Source organism: Chaetodon trifascialis, chromosome 22 (genome assembly GCF_039877785.1).
Source record: "Chaetodon trifascialis isolate fChaTrf1 chromosome 22, fChaTrf1.hap1, whole genome shotgun sequence".
NCBI classification, from domain to species: Eukaryota; Metazoa; Chordata; class Actinopteri; order Chaetodontiformes; family Chaetodontidae; genus Chaetodon; species Chaetodon trifascialis.
The window spans coordinates 10,478,721-10,494,933 of record NC_092077.1 but is presented as its reverse complement, the minus strand read 5'-3'; the positions used below and the strand labels follow the sequence as shown (position 1 = coordinate 10,494,933).

The 16,213-nt window shown below is 43.6% G+C and overlaps 3 protein-coding genes across 3 annotated transcripts; 1 reads left to right on the top strand and 2 right to left on the bottom strand.

Annotated features, from left to right (window-relative positions):
- The first annotated feature begins 491 nt into the window (after positions 1 to 491).
- LOC139350495 (aldo-keto reductase family 1 member B1-like) lies at positions 492 to 3,706 on the top strand. Its single transcript, XM_070991950.1, has 10 exons — positions 492 to 704; positions 1,515 to 1,682; positions 1,808 to 1,924; positions 2,143 to 2,220; positions 2,322 to 2,444; positions 2,520 to 2,626; positions 2,728 to 2,809; positions 3,043 to 3,126; positions 3,273 to 3,355; positions 3,493 to 3,706. Exons 1-10 carry the CDS (start codon positions 639 to 641, stop codon positions 3,533 to 3,535), a joined length of 951 nt encoding a protein of 316 aa, XP_070848051.1. The 5' UTR covers positions 492 to 638; the 3' UTR covers positions 3,536 to 3,706.
- Positions 3,707 to 4,463: 757 nt separating this feature from the next.
- Positions 4,464 to 9,874, bottom strand: LOC139350399 (aldo-keto reductase family 1 member B1-like). Its single transcript, XM_070991745.1, has 10 exons — positions 9,469 to 9,874; positions 8,370 to 8,537; positions 8,137 to 8,253; positions 7,897 to 7,974; positions 7,604 to 7,726; positions 6,607 to 6,713; positions 5,676 to 5,757; positions 5,345 to 5,428; positions 5,162 to 5,244; positions 4,464 to 5,075 (listed from the first exon to the last, which is right to left on the bottom strand). Exons 1-10 carry the CDS (start codon positions 9,532 to 9,534, stop codon positions 5,033 to 5,035), a joined length of 951 nt encoding a protein of 316 aa, XP_070847846.1. The 5' UTR covers positions 9,535 to 9,874; the 3' UTR covers positions 4,464 to 5,032.
- Positions 9,875 to 10,541: 667 nt separating this feature from the next.
- On the bottom strand, positions 10,542 to 15,172 carry LOC139350732 (aldo-keto reductase family 1 member B1-like). Its single transcript, XM_070992287.1, has 10 exons — positions 15,038 to 15,172; positions 14,063 to 14,230; positions 13,830 to 13,946; positions 13,590 to 13,667; positions 13,297 to 13,419; positions 12,293 to 12,399; positions 11,752 to 11,833; positions 11,421 to 11,504; positions 11,238 to 11,320; positions 10,542 to 11,151 (listed from the first exon to the last, which is right to left on the bottom strand). The coding sequence occupies exons 1-10, from the start codon at positions 15,101 to 15,103 to the stop codon at positions 11,109 to 11,111; spliced, it is 951 nt and encodes a 316-aa protein (XP_070848388.1). The 5' UTR covers positions 15,104 to 15,172; the 3' UTR covers positions 10,542 to 11,108.
- Between the last annotated feature and the right edge of the window lie 1,041 nt (positions 15,173 to 16,213).

Genomic DNA, 16,213 nt, shown 5'->3' with positions numbered 1-16,213 from the left:
CCGAAGGACAGTTATAGCTGCATGTAGGAAGCTTAGTGAGAGCCACCTGTTTTTTTTTTCCTGTTGAGTATTTCAAATGTAAAACCTGATCAGAGGAAACAGAAAGAAGGAGGCAAATTCAAAAATAATGCTTGAATTTGAACTTAATTTGGATAAAGACATGAAGATGTGACCCCCTATCAGCTCTGCCATCCCATAGCACAGGGTGCGTTGCATCGCAAATGAATTGAACTTTTTAATTGCAGGAGGAAGAATTTAGTATTTCTCCTTTCAGAAATGTCACAAATTACTGACATGATTCACAACAACTGACGAGAAGGATTTTCCCTGTGGCAGAAGAAAGCGGGCCCAAACAACAGCTCATTGTCTTGATTAAAGCTCTTTCACACTCCCCCTGCAGCCTCCCTCTGCAGATGGAATAACTCCAGAATCTGGGTTCACGTTGGGTCATGTTGTGCACAGCTGATACTTAGCAATCCAAAACACGCTTCCTTTCTGCACGTGAACCCCACATCTCTCACTGAATTTAAACACACCATGCCGCCTCCTCCCTCAGTGTAGTCTGCTACGAGTCTGCTTGCAAGGCTTGACGGCTGCTGGTTGACTTATCCTGAAACAACAGCGACAGAAGATCCAGCATGATACCGTCAGTGACGCTCAACAGTGGAGCAAAGATGCCTATTGTGGGTCTGGGAACATGGAGGGTAAGGCTGACCATTTTATACTTATCATAGAAAAGGTTTAGGAAATACATGGATGCATGAGGGGTACAAGTAACAGGATGGATGGAGGTGATGAAAGTGCATGAAATAAATCAAGTGATTTGATTAATTTAAAGCTGCTTTGAGTAAAACAGTCGTGATTTGATGAAAACGGAGGAATGTTTTTGTCCTTTTCGCCGTCTTGCTTTCATCCTTCACAACATAGAATTTATCATTTGGGAAAAGTGGCCTGCAAAGTGGAAGCAACAAAACCTGACTGAAAAAAATGGAAGCGATGAAATGTACGTGAATTGAAAAACTGAATGATTAAGCCGTCAGCTGATTTGATAAACATGACATTTAATTTGAAAGTGTGACCCAGCTCCCATTTATAATTCATAGCGAGCGATGATTTGTCACTTGCATCCAAAATATCAATCAAAACTAATTCAGCCACTGAGATGAGAGGCAAAAACTCAATCACTGGTTTATAAGTGATATTTCAGGGCTTCTGTGGTCTGTATGAACTCTATTGCTGCAAAGGAGGTTCAAAAGTAGAGAAATCTATAATTTCAGGACTGCAGTTACAATAAAATGGTTCATTTCAAAGACTGACCTTAACATTATCTCTTGCAGGAGAGTAAATATTACCTTTCTTTACATTTCACTGCCCTTTGCCCTCTGCCTGAACAGAGACACCAGCAAAATCAACATCAACATGCCCTTAATGCTTGATATGAGGCCAGAATTCATCGCGTTGATGTTTATCTGTTTTTGTAATTTCCTTGTTTTTGTGTCACCCCACCTTAATAGGTAGAGCAGGGAAAGGTCATCGAGGCTGTTAAGGTGGCAATAAGTGCCGGCTACAGGCACATCGATGGTGCTTATGTGTACGAGAATGAAGAAGAAGTTGGGGCTGGAATTCATGCAATGATTGACCAAGGGGTGGTGAAGAGGGAGGAGCTATTCGTTGTCAGTAAGGTACGGTATGAGGCCAAAGTTAATACACCCACAGCGGCTTTAAAAAATAATATATGAACACCATAAACCAACATCACCCTCACAGCTGGAGCATGTTCATTAAAATCCCTGTTTGCTTTTCATAGCTATGGTGCACCTTCCACGTTCCATCTCTGGTGAGGGGAGCCTGTGAGAAGACACTCAGTGACCTAAAACTGGACTACCTGGACCTTTACCTCATGCATTTCCCTATGGGAGCCAAGGTGTGGATACAAATAACAACTGTCAGCCATTTTGATAATCAATGAATCGTTTCCAAGCAAAGCTGTCAGACACTTGCTGGTTAAAGCTTCTTGAATGTAAATGTTCTGTCAAAACAGAGAACTAGAGTTAGATTTTGTGGCCTTTCTAAATTCAAACTGTCATGTTTTCATGCTTGACATTTCCTCTGCTACTTCTACCCCTATTTTTGCCACTGCAGCCAGGGGATGAGTTTTTTCCAGCAGATGAGAACAACAAGTTCATTTCTGATGGCAGCAGCTTCTTGGACACTTGGGAGGTAATTTAAGTGACTCACGAATACTTAAATCAAATGAAATGTGAACTTACAAAACAAGATGCACCACAAAAGGTAACAGGAATATGTGATGCGTCTCGCAGGCTATGGAGAGGCTGGTGGACGCTGGGTTGGTCAAAGCTATCGGCATCTCCAACTTCAACAAAGACCAGATTGAAGCCGTCCTCAACAAGCCAGGCCTCAAGTACAAGCCTGTGATCAACCAGGTACAAAACAAGACCGCGATTCAACATAATGCAGACAGAGGAACATAAAACTAAAGCATTTAGGTGTTCCTCCAGATCGAGTGCCATCCATACCTGATCCAGGAGAAGCTGATCAACTACTGCCACTCAAAGGGCATCGCTGTCACAGCTTACAGCCCCCTGGGCTCCCCTGACAGACCCTGGTGAGAGGCACCCACCATAATCACCTGTCACAGACAAGCCTGAGCAGCTTTACTAAGAATATTGACCGTCAGTCATTCTTTTCTGTCCTTATTTTTAAAAGGGCATCATCTGATGAACCCTCTTTGCTGAAGGAACCAAAGATCACGGCCATCGCTAAGAAGTACAAGAAGACTCCAGCACAGGTTAGAAAGAAATGTCTACCGAGTATTTATCTTCGCCTTTTTCTCTTTGAAAGAATACAACCATAAATGATTATTATTATAATTCTTATTATTATGTCTCATATTGGATGACATACAGTGCAGTGCAGTGCAGCATAAACTAGAGAAACAGAAATTGTTTCTAGAAAACTTCACAAAAATGTTCAGGAAGATGATGCCTGAAACAATACCACTCTGAACTGTTTTCTCACCAGGTTCTCATCAGGTTCCACATCCAGAGGAACGTGGTTGTCATTGCCAAGTCAGCAACGCCACATCGAATCAAGGAAAATCTCCAGGTGCACCGACTGAAAATGAAAATTGAAGAATCTGATTGTTTTATATTGTGCTCATACTGGACCATGCAGGCATGGTTGCACGTCAGTCATCGGACAGAACACTGAGGGCGGCTTCTGCGGTTTGTTGAAGCTGTTCTTTCTTTCAGCTGTTTGACTTTGAGCTGAGTGACGACGACATGAAGACCATGCTGAGCTTGAACAATAATTGGAGAGCATTCAAAATGGAGTGGTGAGTAGAGGGTGGGGGAGAAAGAGAGAAGCATAAGCAGAGCTAACAGCATTCTCATAGACTACAGACCAAGGCTGCTGGAGTCATTATCATAACCAACAGACTTCAAGTCATATGTGTTGCTCTTTTCTCCACAGGGCCTCAGAACACAAAGACTTCCCCTTGAAAGCAGAGTACTAACTCATCAGACAGTATGCGTCCTGACTTCTCAAGCCTGAATAACTATTTTCACACTTACTAAGCTTGTGCTGGACCAGTGTGTAAGATTTATGAGGATCTACTGTCAGGAATGGAAAATGATGCTCCGAATAATCCTATTAAATATCAATGAAGTTGATGAAGTCAAATATCAAACATATTTTCTTTGTACTGTTTTCAAGTTCAAGGAGTCAAAAAGGATTCACAAATGATGACGTGCTATTTTATGTTTCATACAGCCTCAGTGTTTTCGGGGTGATAGCTTGGTCCTCATGACTAACACCTAAGATGGTTTGTCACTATTGGCAGCCACAATATCCTGTCTTTCAGGAAGTAATAACACCCCATCACTGTGGGGTCAGTAGAGGACACCTCTTAACTGCTCTTAATCATTATCTCTGTCAATACCCTCCTTTTTTAAAAACACTAACCGGTAGAATAATCAAAACTAAACATCCATACATCCATTTTCTATGCCGCTTATCCCTTTCGGGGTCGTGGGGGGGCCGGAGCCTTTCTCGGCTGTTGAGGGACGAGAGGCGGGGTACACCCTGGACCGGTCGCCAGCCGATTGCAGGGCATATACACACAACCATTCACGCTCACACTCACACCTAGGGGCAATTTAGAGTCACCAGTCAACCTAATGAGCATGTTTGTGGTCTGTGGGAGGAAGCCGGAGTGCCCGGAGAGAACCCACACATGCACGGGAAGAACCTACAAACTTCACACAGAAAGGCCCGACCCGGGAATCGAACCTGCGACCTTCTTGCTGTGAGGCACGCGCACTACCTGCTGGCGCCACCGTGCAACCAAAACTAAACATTACAGCTGAAAGTAGAATCCAGTCTATCCAGTTTACTGCCTCCTAGTGGTCATTAAGACGCATACGCTAGGAAAACGACACCAACTCCTCTCCCACAGGACTTTATTTCAGCGCTCCAACAAACAGCTGACACGGGAAATGAAAGCGACCATTTCATACAGGGTTAACACTCGATCACGAAGTGCAACATAAGACTCACAAGTAACAGTGGGAAGTTCTCTGTCATCCTAAAACAAGTCTCGGTAATCTGCCCTGAATTTCACAGAGGGAAAGTGCTTTTAATTCAAACTCACTAACTTCAGCACAACTGATAAAAATAAAGCTGCTCATGAACAGAAAACAAGTCAAATGAGGAGTGCTTTGAAGTATGATACCTCTCTGGATGTGCCATGAAAAATAAGTTTATCTTTTCGTGAAGCTAGTTATTCTCTTTAAAAATAGATCATCTGTACTGTGTATGGCACATATTTAGGTTGTTCAGTAACTTGGATTTATGGAGAAAAAACAGGTAAGTAACATGAAAATGAAAATTTGAAGCAAGGCCACACAAGCACTGCAAACTGCTCTGCAGAACACGAAGGTGAACAGTCAAGAAGGTAGAGAAGCAAACTCCAGCCCCCAGAGGAAGCCTGTGGAGACTCAGCATTTTCGCTTCAGAATTCAGCGTGGAACGGATAGTCCTTGTGCTTCGTGCTCCTACAGAGAGAAGAAAAAAAGGACGATTAGCAAAGGTTTCCTGGCACACTTCATCTTCACAATGCTACAAACAACAACAGTCTCACCACTGCATGGGGCAGACTCTCCAGTTCCTGTTAAATCCCAATATAGTCTTCATTTCGTCCTCAGTTAGTTCAAAGTCAAACACCTGCAAAGATGTAAACAACGGCCTTCACACACGAGCCAAAGGGGAAAGTAAGCGAAGCAGATTGAGGGCTAATCCTAGAAAACATCTCTCAGCCAATTACCTGGAAGTTCTCCTGAATGCGCTGAGGTGTGATCGACTTGGGGATCACGACCACGTTCCTCTGGATGTGGAAGCGGATCAGGACCTGGCAGGAAGGGGAAAGGGTACGGAACGTGATCAGAGGTCAGGACTTCAAGTGTCATAACAGAAAGGACCGTGTGAATGTTGTTTCAATCCACCACATCTTTCTCACTTTCTAAGAGAATAAACAGATTGCAGATGTGAGAGAAAAGAGGAACAAGCGTCGTTTCTGTGTGTGCACGATCATTATTCAAAACCTTGTCTGGCTCAGCTTCGGGTTTCATTTGTTCGAGTGTGTGTGAGGGCTGTACCTGAGCAGATGTCTTCTTGTGCTTCTCAGCAATGGCTTTAATGTTGGGGTCCTCCAGCAGTGAGGGGTCTTCAGGTTTAGCCCTGCAATTCAAACACATCATCCCGGACAACTTACAGGACGCACACACTTTATTACTCATATTGTGCTGACAATCAAAGGTGAACAAATTCATGGAAACACCTTAGAAAAGGGCTAATTCTGAATTACCTACTATCAAACACTGCGACAAAAGGTGGGCAGCTGTGAAAACATCTGTATGGGTACTTTTTCAAAGTTAATTCTCTGCACACGATAGAGCTTCATCAGTCAAAAACCAAACAAAAAAATGGTCAGTTAATGTGTACATCATGCCAAAATATGCTGCACACAGACAAAGTACAAAGACAAGAGGAACAACAGTCACAAGCTGAAATTAACCGCAGGGATGTGACAGACATGATGCGGTTGGCAAATACCGCAGTTTCCCATTATTTTGACACAATAGTGGCACAGGCGGTAGCACTGTCGCCTCACAGCTAGAAGGTACCGGTTCGAATCCCCCTGTGGGCGTTGGTGGCGTGTCCTCCACTATGCCTTCAGTGCAGCTGCTCGGGGAAAAAGGGGGCCTTTCTGTGTGGAGTTTGCATGTTCTCCTCGTGCTCACCTGGGGTATCCTCCATAAAAAATACCCCCACTAAAAACATGCAAGAAGATCACCACATGACCAATGGTGACAACAAGGAGCTGGTCCCTGGGCGCCAGTCGGCTGGCAGCCCACCACCCCTGGGCCGATGCGGAGGAAGGATGGATCAAGGATGGGTTAAAGTCAGAGGAAAAATGTCACATATGCATGGCGTGTGTAGTTCCCCCTCCTAACTTTGCATGTTGTGTGTTAAGAATGTGACGAATAAAAGACTTCTTCTTCAACTGTGATTGTCATGCTGACTGACCAGAGTCTGGCGGGGGAGCCCAGGGGGCTGTAAGCTGTCACTGAGATGCCCTGAGAGTGGCAGTAGCTGATCAGCTTCTCCTGGGTCAGGTATGGGTGGCACTCAACCTGGTGGGACAAACACACAATTCTTGAGGCTGTGGATATGGCTTCAAATTGTTTGTTTCAATTTAGTGTCTTTTTCAGGACACACATCCTACATTTATGTAAAAATCATCTGAAACTAAAGCATTCGGTTCTCTTCCTGCTTAATGCAAAGGCAAGTTTTCTCATATTTATAAGACAGGCACAAGAGTACATAAGGGTGATTGCATTAAGCATAAGCCGATACAGCCTGCTGTATTTATCTGACATTTTCATAAGGGAAAATTGGCTCATATTCAATATATGAGAGTCTGTTGTTCTGTGTTTGATGTGGATGGTGACAAATGGCAGAAGGGAAATGGTGCTGTAATCTAATGTAAAACAAGACAAAACAGGACATTGATGGTGAACAATGGCTCTGAAAAACAGCAAAAGTATAAGGTCACTTCGGCTAATTGGTTTAGCCTGAGGGAGAACTGCTGCGGCCCATTCCGCATTAACAAGACGTCCATTTATCAGACCTGAAAGGACGAGGCAGGTCCTGCCAGCTTGCCCTTTAAAGGGGCAGTTCGGGTTTTCTGAAGTGGGGCTGTGTGACAGTAGATGATGGCTGGCATGTCCCCAGTTTGGAGAGGCAGCAGGAGTACTGACTTATGCTAAGCTAATGTACTGCTGTGGGCAGCAGCAACATATATTTTAGCTGAACCTTTAAGGAACGCAAGCGTATGTTTTCTTCCAGCTCAGGAGCCTCGACTCAAACGTGATATCTAAAAAAGGCTGCATATGTATGTTTAAACCGCAGCTGGTCCTTAAGGTCATCAGGTGAAATGTGTTATCTCCTCCACAAAAGGTGTACAAAGAAGTAATGTCAACAGAAGGTGCCTTTACTGAGGTAAACACGTGTCTTTGTGTACCTGGTTGTTGGCAGGCTTGTATTTGAGGCCTGGCTTGTTGAGGATGGCTTCAATCTGCTCCTTGTTGAAGTTGGAGACTCCAATAGCTTTGACCAAACCAGCATCCACCAGCTCTTCCATCCCCTGAGAAAAGTGATAATCTCATAGTTTTTCATTGTCATGATCTATTGCAGAATGAGGTGAATCAACAGTGTATGGCCCACTGATGACAGCATTATAATATTTCTGTGACCTGCAGCATTAAATCACATTTGCCGTTACCACCACTGACTACAGGTGCCACTTTAACTCACCTCCCATGTCTCCAGGAAGTGAGTGCTGTCGCTGATCGTCTCTCCTGCGCTGTCCAGAGGAAGAAGCTCACTGCCAGCCTGTAAAATGATTAAGAGTCTTCAGGTCTACACCACATTACTATGACAGTGACAATGTGGAGTGCAGATAGCATAGAAAGCAATGTTTTACTTCAGGGACATTGAGTTTAAAATTCTGTCATTCGTCATGACAAACTGCTGACGCGACAATAGTGTGCTTACCTTGAAACCCATGGGCCAGTGCACTAGATAGAGGTCCAGGTAGTCCAGTTTAAGATCACTGAGAGTCTTCTCACAGCCTTGCCTCACCATGGACTTCTCATGGAAAGTGCACCACAGCTATAGAAAGAAAGGAGAGGGGCGAGTCAGTGAGCTGACGTTCAACAATCCACTGTTAAAACACAGATTACAGACAGTAGGACATGCATGTGTACATTACTGCACCCTCAACTCACCTTGCTGACAATGAAAAGATCTTCTCTCTTGACCACACCCTCCTTGATCATGGCCTGAACGCCCTCTCCCACCTCCACCTCATTCTGGTAGAGATATGCTCCATCAATGTGCCTGTAACCCGCTGAGATGGCTGCTTTCACCGCCTCTGTGACCTTGGCAGGAGGAGACTAATGGACAGGGGTGGTTAGTCACCGTGGTAAACAAACGTTTTATCTTGGGTGAGATTGAGAAAGTCAGAAAATGACGTCTTGTGTCTTTTCTGGGTCACTTTGCTCTGTTAGGAACCTTCTTCAGCAAAAAAAGACAATTCAGCCACAATCCTGCTGTCAGCATACAACATATTAACAGTTCATATTTTGCTTTATTCTGCTTCAGTCTTGGGACTATTTGGTTGGAAAAGAGCCAAACAATTAGTTAAATTTGACTTTCATTTATCCCTGATGTATCCTCTACATTTCCCCAAACTGTTCAGCTGTCTTCCACAGTGCAGCTCGATGGGGCCAATTCTGATTGAACCGAACACGCATTTTTGATTGTTGGAGGAAACTCATGCACAGGCTGTCATTTTCCTCTTGGCGATCCACAAAGTCTGTATTTAATAATCACTACAGCAGCAGAAGATGATACGAAATTGGCTGTTGAGGGCTGGTGGAGAGCAGCGCAAGTACTTAGAGGATGAGGTTACATAATTATTCGCGTGTACAACAGCACTTGCAGGTGAATAATTGTGTAAGACTGAGGAAAGGTGACGCCTGCTCGTCAGTCAATAGGCTAACTTTACTCAGCACGTTTGCACACGTCCTTAAATGCTTCTAGAAACATGCTTTTGGAGCACGTTAGCCGCAGCTACTAACAGTTATAGTTGAGCCAAGTGGGGAAAAAAGGTCAGCACACAGTTACTTGTAAAATACTTAATGCAATAATTGATGAATTCATATTTACAAAGACGAAGGCGTGTGGACTTTTTTTTTAACGACGCAGTTATGTAACAGTCTCTAGTTTGGCTTTCTGTTAACGTGTCAAGCTAGCTTACCAAACAAGCGAACCATTAGCTAACTAGACAAGACAAGTCAAGAGAAAAAAATAAAATAAACACACCTTCCATGTCCCCAGTCCCACAATGGGAAACTGTGCGCCAGTGCTCACTGTCACTGTTGTTGTCATTTCTCCAAACGTCGAGCAGACCCTGTGTGCAGCGAGTCGAACGGTGCAGGCAGAGCACCGTCATCGTCGATCAATTAGTGATGCCTATATAGGGCTGGGCGTATCGATCAAAATTCAATATACCTTTATTAGTCCCACAAGGGGAAATTCCAAAAAAATATCTATGGTATCGATACCAAGGTGCCTATCGATATCGGATCGATGCTTTTGTTGCAGTTTCTCGTCTATACGTCCAGCAAAGTACTCGAATTTCCTCACAGAGTTCATGCGAGCGCGCGCAGCTTCTCTCCCTCCAAGTCTGTGCGCGCCGCGTGCAAACAGCGCACCTCTCTTTCTCTCTGCTGCTCTCTCAGACAGTGCACTGAGTGAGTCTCCCCTCCCTGCTCTGCCGGAGAGCAGAGTCAGTGCACTGAGAGCAGCCCGTGATGGCGGGGAGAAAGAGAAGCGCTGTGTGGACCCCTTTCACTGCAGCTGATAGGGAAACTGCCACATGTGATGTGTGCAAGAAAATATATATTCGTCAAAAAGGATTCACAAATGATGACGTGCTATTTTATGTTTCATACAGCCTCGATGTTTTCGGGGTGCAGCTTGGTCCTCAAGACTAACACCCAAGATAGTTTGTCTTCAAGAAGTAATAACCTTTCTCTTTAAAGAGGCTTTTAATATACTTTAAGTATTTTTTTTTGTTTTTACTGTAATGTGTGCTGTAGCACTTTGAGATTTCTTGGAATGAAAAGGGCGTTATAAATAAAATGTATTATTGTTGTTATTATTGTTATTGTTATAAACACCCCATGATTGTTATATGAGACTGGTGGGGTCAGTAGAGGACACCTCTTAACTACTCTTCATCATTATCTCTGTCAATACCTTCTTTTTTTTAAACACTAACTGGTAGAATAATCAAAACTAAACATTACAGCTGAAAGTAGAATCCAGTCTATCCAGTTTACTGCCCCCTAGTGGTCATAAAGACGCATACGCTAGGAAAACGACACCAACTCCTCTCCCACAGGACTTTATTTGAGTGCTTGACCAAACAGCTGACACGGGAAATGAAAGCGACCATTTCATAACAGGGTTAACACACGATCACGAAGTGCAACATAAGACTCACAAGTAACAGTGGGAAGTTCTCTGTCATCCTAAAACAAGTCTCGGTAATCTGCCCTGAATTTCACAGAGGGAAAGTGCTTTTAATTCAAACTCACTAACTTCAGCACAACTGATAAAAATAAAGCTGCTCATGAACAGAAAACAAGTCAAATGAGGAGTGCTTTGAAGTATGATACCTCTCTGGATGTGCCATGAAAAATAAGTTTATCTTTTCGTGAAGCTAGTTATTCTCTTTAAAAATAGATCATCTGTACTGTGTATGGCACATATTTAGGTTGTTCAGTAACTTGGATTTATGGAGAAAAAACAGGTAAGTAACATGAAAATGAAAATTTGAAGCAAGGCCACACAAGCACTGCAAACTGCTCTGCAGAACAGGAAGGTGAACAGTCAAGAAGGTAGAGAAGCAAACTCCAGCCCCCAGAGGAAGCCTGTGGAAACTCAGCATTTTCGCTTCAGAATTCAGCGTGGAACGGATAGTCCTTGTGCTTCGTGCTCCTACAGAGAGAAGAAAAAAAGGACGATTAGCAAAGGTTTCCTGGCACACTTCATCTTCACAATGCTACAAACAACAACAGTCTCACCACTGCATGGGGCAGACTCTCCAGTTCCTGTTAAATCCCAATATAGTCTTCATTTCGTCCTCAGTTAGTTCAAAGTCAAACACCTGCAAAGATGTAAACAACGGCCTTCACACACGAGCCAAAGGGGAAAGTAAGCGAAGCAGATTGAGGGCTAATCCTAGAAAACATCTCTCAGCCAATTACCTGGAAGTTCTCCTGAATGCGCTGAGGTGTGATCGACTTGGGGATCACGACCACGTTCCTCTGGATGTGGAAGCGGATCAGGACCTGGCAGGAAGGGGAAAGGGTACGGAACGTGATCAGAGGTCAGGACTTCAAGTGTCATAACAGAAAGGACCGTGTGAATGTTGTTTCAATCCACCACATCTTTCTCACTTTCTAAGAGAATAAACAGATTGCAGATGTGAGAGAAAAGAGGAACAAGCGTCGTTTCTGTGTGTGCACGATCATTATTCAAAACCTTGTCTGGCTCAGCTTCGGGTTTCATTTGTTCGAGTGTGTGTGAGGGCTGTACCTGAGCAGATGTCTTCTTGTGCTTCTCAGCAATGGCTTTAATGTTGGGGTCCTCCAGCAGTGAGGGGTCTTCAGGTTTAGCCCTGCAATTCAAACACATCATCCCGGACAACTTACAGGACGCACACACTTTACTACTCATATTGTGCTGACAATCAAAGGTGAACAAATTCATGGAAACACCTTAGAAAAGGGCTAATTCTGAATTACCTACTATCAAACACTGCGACAAAAGGTGGGCAGCTGTGAAAACATCTGTATGGGTACTTTTTCAAAGTTAATTCTCTGCACACGATAAAGCTTCATCAGTCAAAAACCAAACAAAAAAAAGGTCAGTTAATGTGTACATCATGCCAAAATATGCTGCACACAGACAAAGTACAAAGACAAGAGGAACAACAGTCACAAGCTGAAACTAACCACAGGGATGTGACAGACATGATGCGGTTGGCAAATACCAAGCTGGCACTCAAACAAGTGTGACCCACTTTGTCGCAGTTTCCCATTATTTTGACACAACTGTCATTGTCATGCTGACTGACCAGGGTCTGTCGGGGGAGCCCAGGGGGCTGTAAGCTGTCACTGAGATGCCCTGAGAGTGGCAGTAGCTGATCAGCTTCTCCTGGGTCAGGTATGGGTGGCACTCAACCTGGTGGGACAAACACACAATTCTTGGCATGTGTTGCCGAAGCCATGTGGGTAAACCAAGTTGAATAAATAGCAAGTGGAAAACACTATATCACATTATTCAGGCCATCACAATACACCTGCATGTTGTGAGGCTGTGGATATGGCTTCAAATTGTTCAATTTAGTGTCTTTTTCAGGGACACACTTACTACATTTATGTAAAAATCATCTTAAACTAAAGCATTCGGTTCTCTTCCTGCTTTGTGCAAAGGCAAGTTTTCTCATATTTATAAGACAGGCACAAGAGTACATAAGGGTGATTGCATTAAGCATAAGCCGATACAGCCTGCTGTATTTATCTGACATTTTCATAAGGGAAAATTGGCTCATATTCAATATATGAGAGTCTGTTGTTCTGTGTTTGATGTGGATGGTGACAAATGGCAGAAGGGAAATGGTGCTGTAATCTAATGTAAAACAAGACAAAACAGGACATTGATGGTGAACAATGGCTCTGAAAAACAGCAAAAGTATAAGGTCACTTCGGCTAATTGGTTTAGCCTGAGGGAGAACTGCTGCGGCCCATTCCGCATTAACAAGACGTCCATTTATCAGACCTGAAAGGACGAGGCAGGTCCTGCCAGCTTGCCCTTTAAAGGGGCAGTTCGGGTTTTCTGAAGTGGGGCTGTGTGACAGTAGATGATGGCTGGCATGTCCCCAGTTTGGAGAGGCAGCAGGAGTACTGACCTATGCTAAGCTAATGTACTGCTGTGGGCAGCAGCAACATATATTTTAGCTGAACCTTTAAGGAACGCAAGCGTATGTTTTCTTCCAGCTCAGGAGCCTCGACTCAAACGTGATATCTAAAAAAGGCTGCATATGTGCCTTTACTGAGGTAAACACGTGTCTTTGTGTACCTGGTTGTTGGCAGGCTTGTATTTGAGGCCTGGCTTGTTGAGGATGGCTTCAATCTGCTCCTTGTTGAAGTTGGAGACTCCAATAGCTTTGACCAAACCAGCATCCACCAGCTCTTCCATCCCCTGAGAAAAGTGATAATCTCATAGTTTTTCATTGTCACGATCTATTGCAGAATGAGGTGAATCAACAGCGTATGGCCCACTGATGACAGCATTATAATATTTCTGTGACCTGCAGCATTAAATCACATTTGCCGTGACCACCACTGACTACAGGTGCCACTTTAACTCACCTCCCATGTCTCCAGGAAGTGAGTGCTGTCGCTGATCGTCTCTCCTGCGCTGTCCAGAGGAAAATGCTCACTGCCAGCCTGTAAAATGATTAAGAGTCTTCAGGTCTACACCACATTACTATGACAGTGACAATGTGGAGTGCAGATAGCATAGAAAGCAATGTTTTACTTCAGGGACATTGAGTTTAAAATTCTGTCATTCGTCATGACAAACTGCTGACGCGGCAATAGTGTGCTTACCTTGAAACCCATGGGCCAGTGCACTAGATAGAGGTCCAGGTAGTCCAGTTTAAGATCACTGAGAGTCTTCTCACAGCCTTGCCTCACCATGGACTTCTCATGGAAAGTGCACCACAGCTATAGAAAGAAAGGAGAGGGGCGAGTCAGTGAGCTGACGTTCAACAATCCACTGTTAAAACACAGATTACAGACAGTAGGACATGCATGTGTACATTACTGTATCCACAACTCACCTTGCTGACAATGAAAAGATCTTCTCTCTTGACCACACCCTCCTTGATCATGGCCTGAACGCCCTCTCCCACCTCCACCTCATTCTGGTAGACAAACGCTCCATCAATGTGCCTGTAACCCGCTGAGATGGCTGCTTTCACCGCCTCTGTGACCTTGCCAGGAGGAGACTAATGGACAATGGTGGTTAATCACCGTGGTTAGCAAAAGTTTTATCTTGGGTGAGATTGAGAAAGTCAGAAAATGACGTCTTGTGCCTTTTCTGTGTCACTTTGCTCTGTTAGGAACCTTCTTCAGCAAAAAAAGACAATTCAGCCACAATCCTGCTGTCAGCATACAACATATTAACAGTTCATATTTTGCTTTATTCTGCTTCAGTCTTGGGACTATTTGGTTGGAAAAGAGCCAAACAATTAGTTAAATTTGACTTTCATTTATCCCTGATGTATCCTCTACATTTCGATCCACAAAGTCTGTATTTAATAATCACCACAGCAGCAGAACATGATATGAAACTGGCTGTTGAGGGCTGGTGGAGAGCAGCGCAAGTACTTAGAGGATGAGGTTACATAATTATTCGCGTGTACAACAGCACTTGCAGGTGAATAATTGTGTAAGACTGAGGAAAGGTGACGCCTGCTCGTCAGTCAACAGGCTAACTTTACCCAGCACGTTTGCACACGTCCTTAAATGCTTCTAGAAATATGCTTTTGGAGCACGTTAGCCGCAGCTACTAACAGTTATAGTTGAGCCAAGTGGGAAAAAGAGGTTAGCACACAGTTACTTGTAAATACTTAATACAATAATTGATGAATTCATATTTACAAAGACGAAGGCGTGTGGACTTTTTTTTTAACACCGCATTTATGTAACAGTCTCTAGTTTGGCTTTCTGTTAACGTGTCAAGCTAGCTTACCAAACAAGTTAACCATTAGCTAACTAGACAGGACAAGTCAAGAGAATGAAAGTAAACACACCTTCCATGTCCCCAGTCCAACAATGGGAAACTGTGCGCCAGTGTTCAGTTTCACTGTTGTTGCCATTTCTCCAAACAACGAGCGGATCCTGTGTGCGGCGAGTCGAGCAGTGTAGGCAGAGCGCCGAGTGAGCAGAGCGCCGTCATCGTCGATCGATTGGTGATGCCTATAGGCTGGGCGTATCGGTCAAAATATCGATAGTATCGATACCAAGGTGCCAATCGGTGATATCCCTCGATACTAGCGTGATGAGATCGATACTGTTGTTGCAGTTTCTCGTCTACACGTCCAGCAAATTACTCGAATTTCCTCACAGAGTTCATGCGAGCGCACGCAGCTTCTCTCCAAGTCTGTCTGTGCCGCGTGTTAACAGCGCATCCCTCTCTTTCTCTCTGCTGCTCTCTCAGACAGGCACACTTTGCCCCCCCGCCACATGTGATGTGTGCAAGAAGGTAATTCGCCACTGTGGTTACACCACTAACTTGCACAAACACATTAAAGCATTAAGTAATGTTTTTCACAGTGTAATTGGTGATCAGAGAAGCCATTTCAGTGGACTTATTAAACTATTATCATATGTTCAGCCAGTTGAAAAAAAATCTTACTTGTTTTACTGGAACTTAAAAATATACATGTATATCAAGATATATATCTCAAACCTGAAATATGAATATAATAACCATTTGTGTTAACTGTTGAAAGAAAATTAGTATTCCTATTTAGGCTACATGCAGATTACAGTTACAGACTTCATTATCTTAATCATTTTGTTATTTCACCCAGATAACTCACAATAAGCCATGGATATTGCAAGGACCATTGCTGAGACGATAGTGAAGGACCTACAGCCCATCTCTGTGGTTGAACAGGAGGGTTTTAAGAGTCTAGTCTAGTCTAGTGAAGACACTTGATCCCCGCTACAGGATTCCAAGTAGGAAATATTTCATGTGAGAGAAAATACCTTCATTGTATCAAGAGTGTCACTCAAAAGTTAAAAAAAAAAAAAAAAAAAAAAAAAAAAAAAAAAAAGTCTCGATGCTGCTGGCAGTGCTGTATTGACCACTGATATGTGGACATCTAGAGCCACAGAGGCTTATTTAACTGTCACTTGCCATATTATTGATGACAAGTGGCAAATGTAATCAAATGTGCTCGAAACCAGTAGTTTCTCAGGAA

Excerpts from the sequence above, each read along its gene's own strand:
- LOC139350495 (XM_070991950.1), top strand. The coding sequence starts at position 639 with ATGATACCGTCAGTGACGCTCAACAGTGGAGCAAAGATGCCTATTGTG. Across the intron at positions 2,445-2,519 it reads ACAAGCCTGTGATCAACCAG|ATCGAGTGCCATCCATACCT; the intron begins GTACAAAACAAG and ends GTGTTCCTCCAG. Across the intron at positions 3,127-3,272 it reads GAATCAAGGAAAATCTCCAG|CTGTTTGACTTTGAGCTGAG; the intron begins GTGCACCGACTG and ends TCTTTCTTTCAG.
- LOC139350399 (XM_070991745.1), bottom strand. The coding sequence starts at position 9,534 with ATGACAACAACAGTGACAGTGAGCACTGGCGCACAGTTTCCCATTGTG. Across the intron at positions 6,714-7,603 it reads ACAAGCCTGCCAACAACCAG|GTTGAGTGCCACCCATACCT; the intron begins GTACACAAAGAC and ends TTGTCCCACCAG. Across the intron at positions 5,758-6,606 it reads GGCTCCCCCGCCAGACTCTG|GGCTAAACCTGAAGACCCCT; the intron begins GTCAGTCAGCAT and ends TTTGAATTGCAG.
- LOC139350732 (XM_070992287.1), bottom strand. The coding sequence starts at position 15,103 with ATGGCAACAACAGTGAAACTGAACACTGGCGCACAGTTTCCCATTGTT. Across the intron at positions 14,231-15,037 it reads TTGGACTGGGGACATGGAAG|TCTCCTCCTGGCAAGGTCAC; the intron begins GTGTGTTTACTT and ends ATTGTCCATTAG. Across the intron at positions 13,947-14,062 it reads ATCTTTTCATTGTCAGCAAG|CTGTGGTGCACTTTCCATGA; the intron begins GTGAGTTGTGGA and ends TTCTTTCTATAG.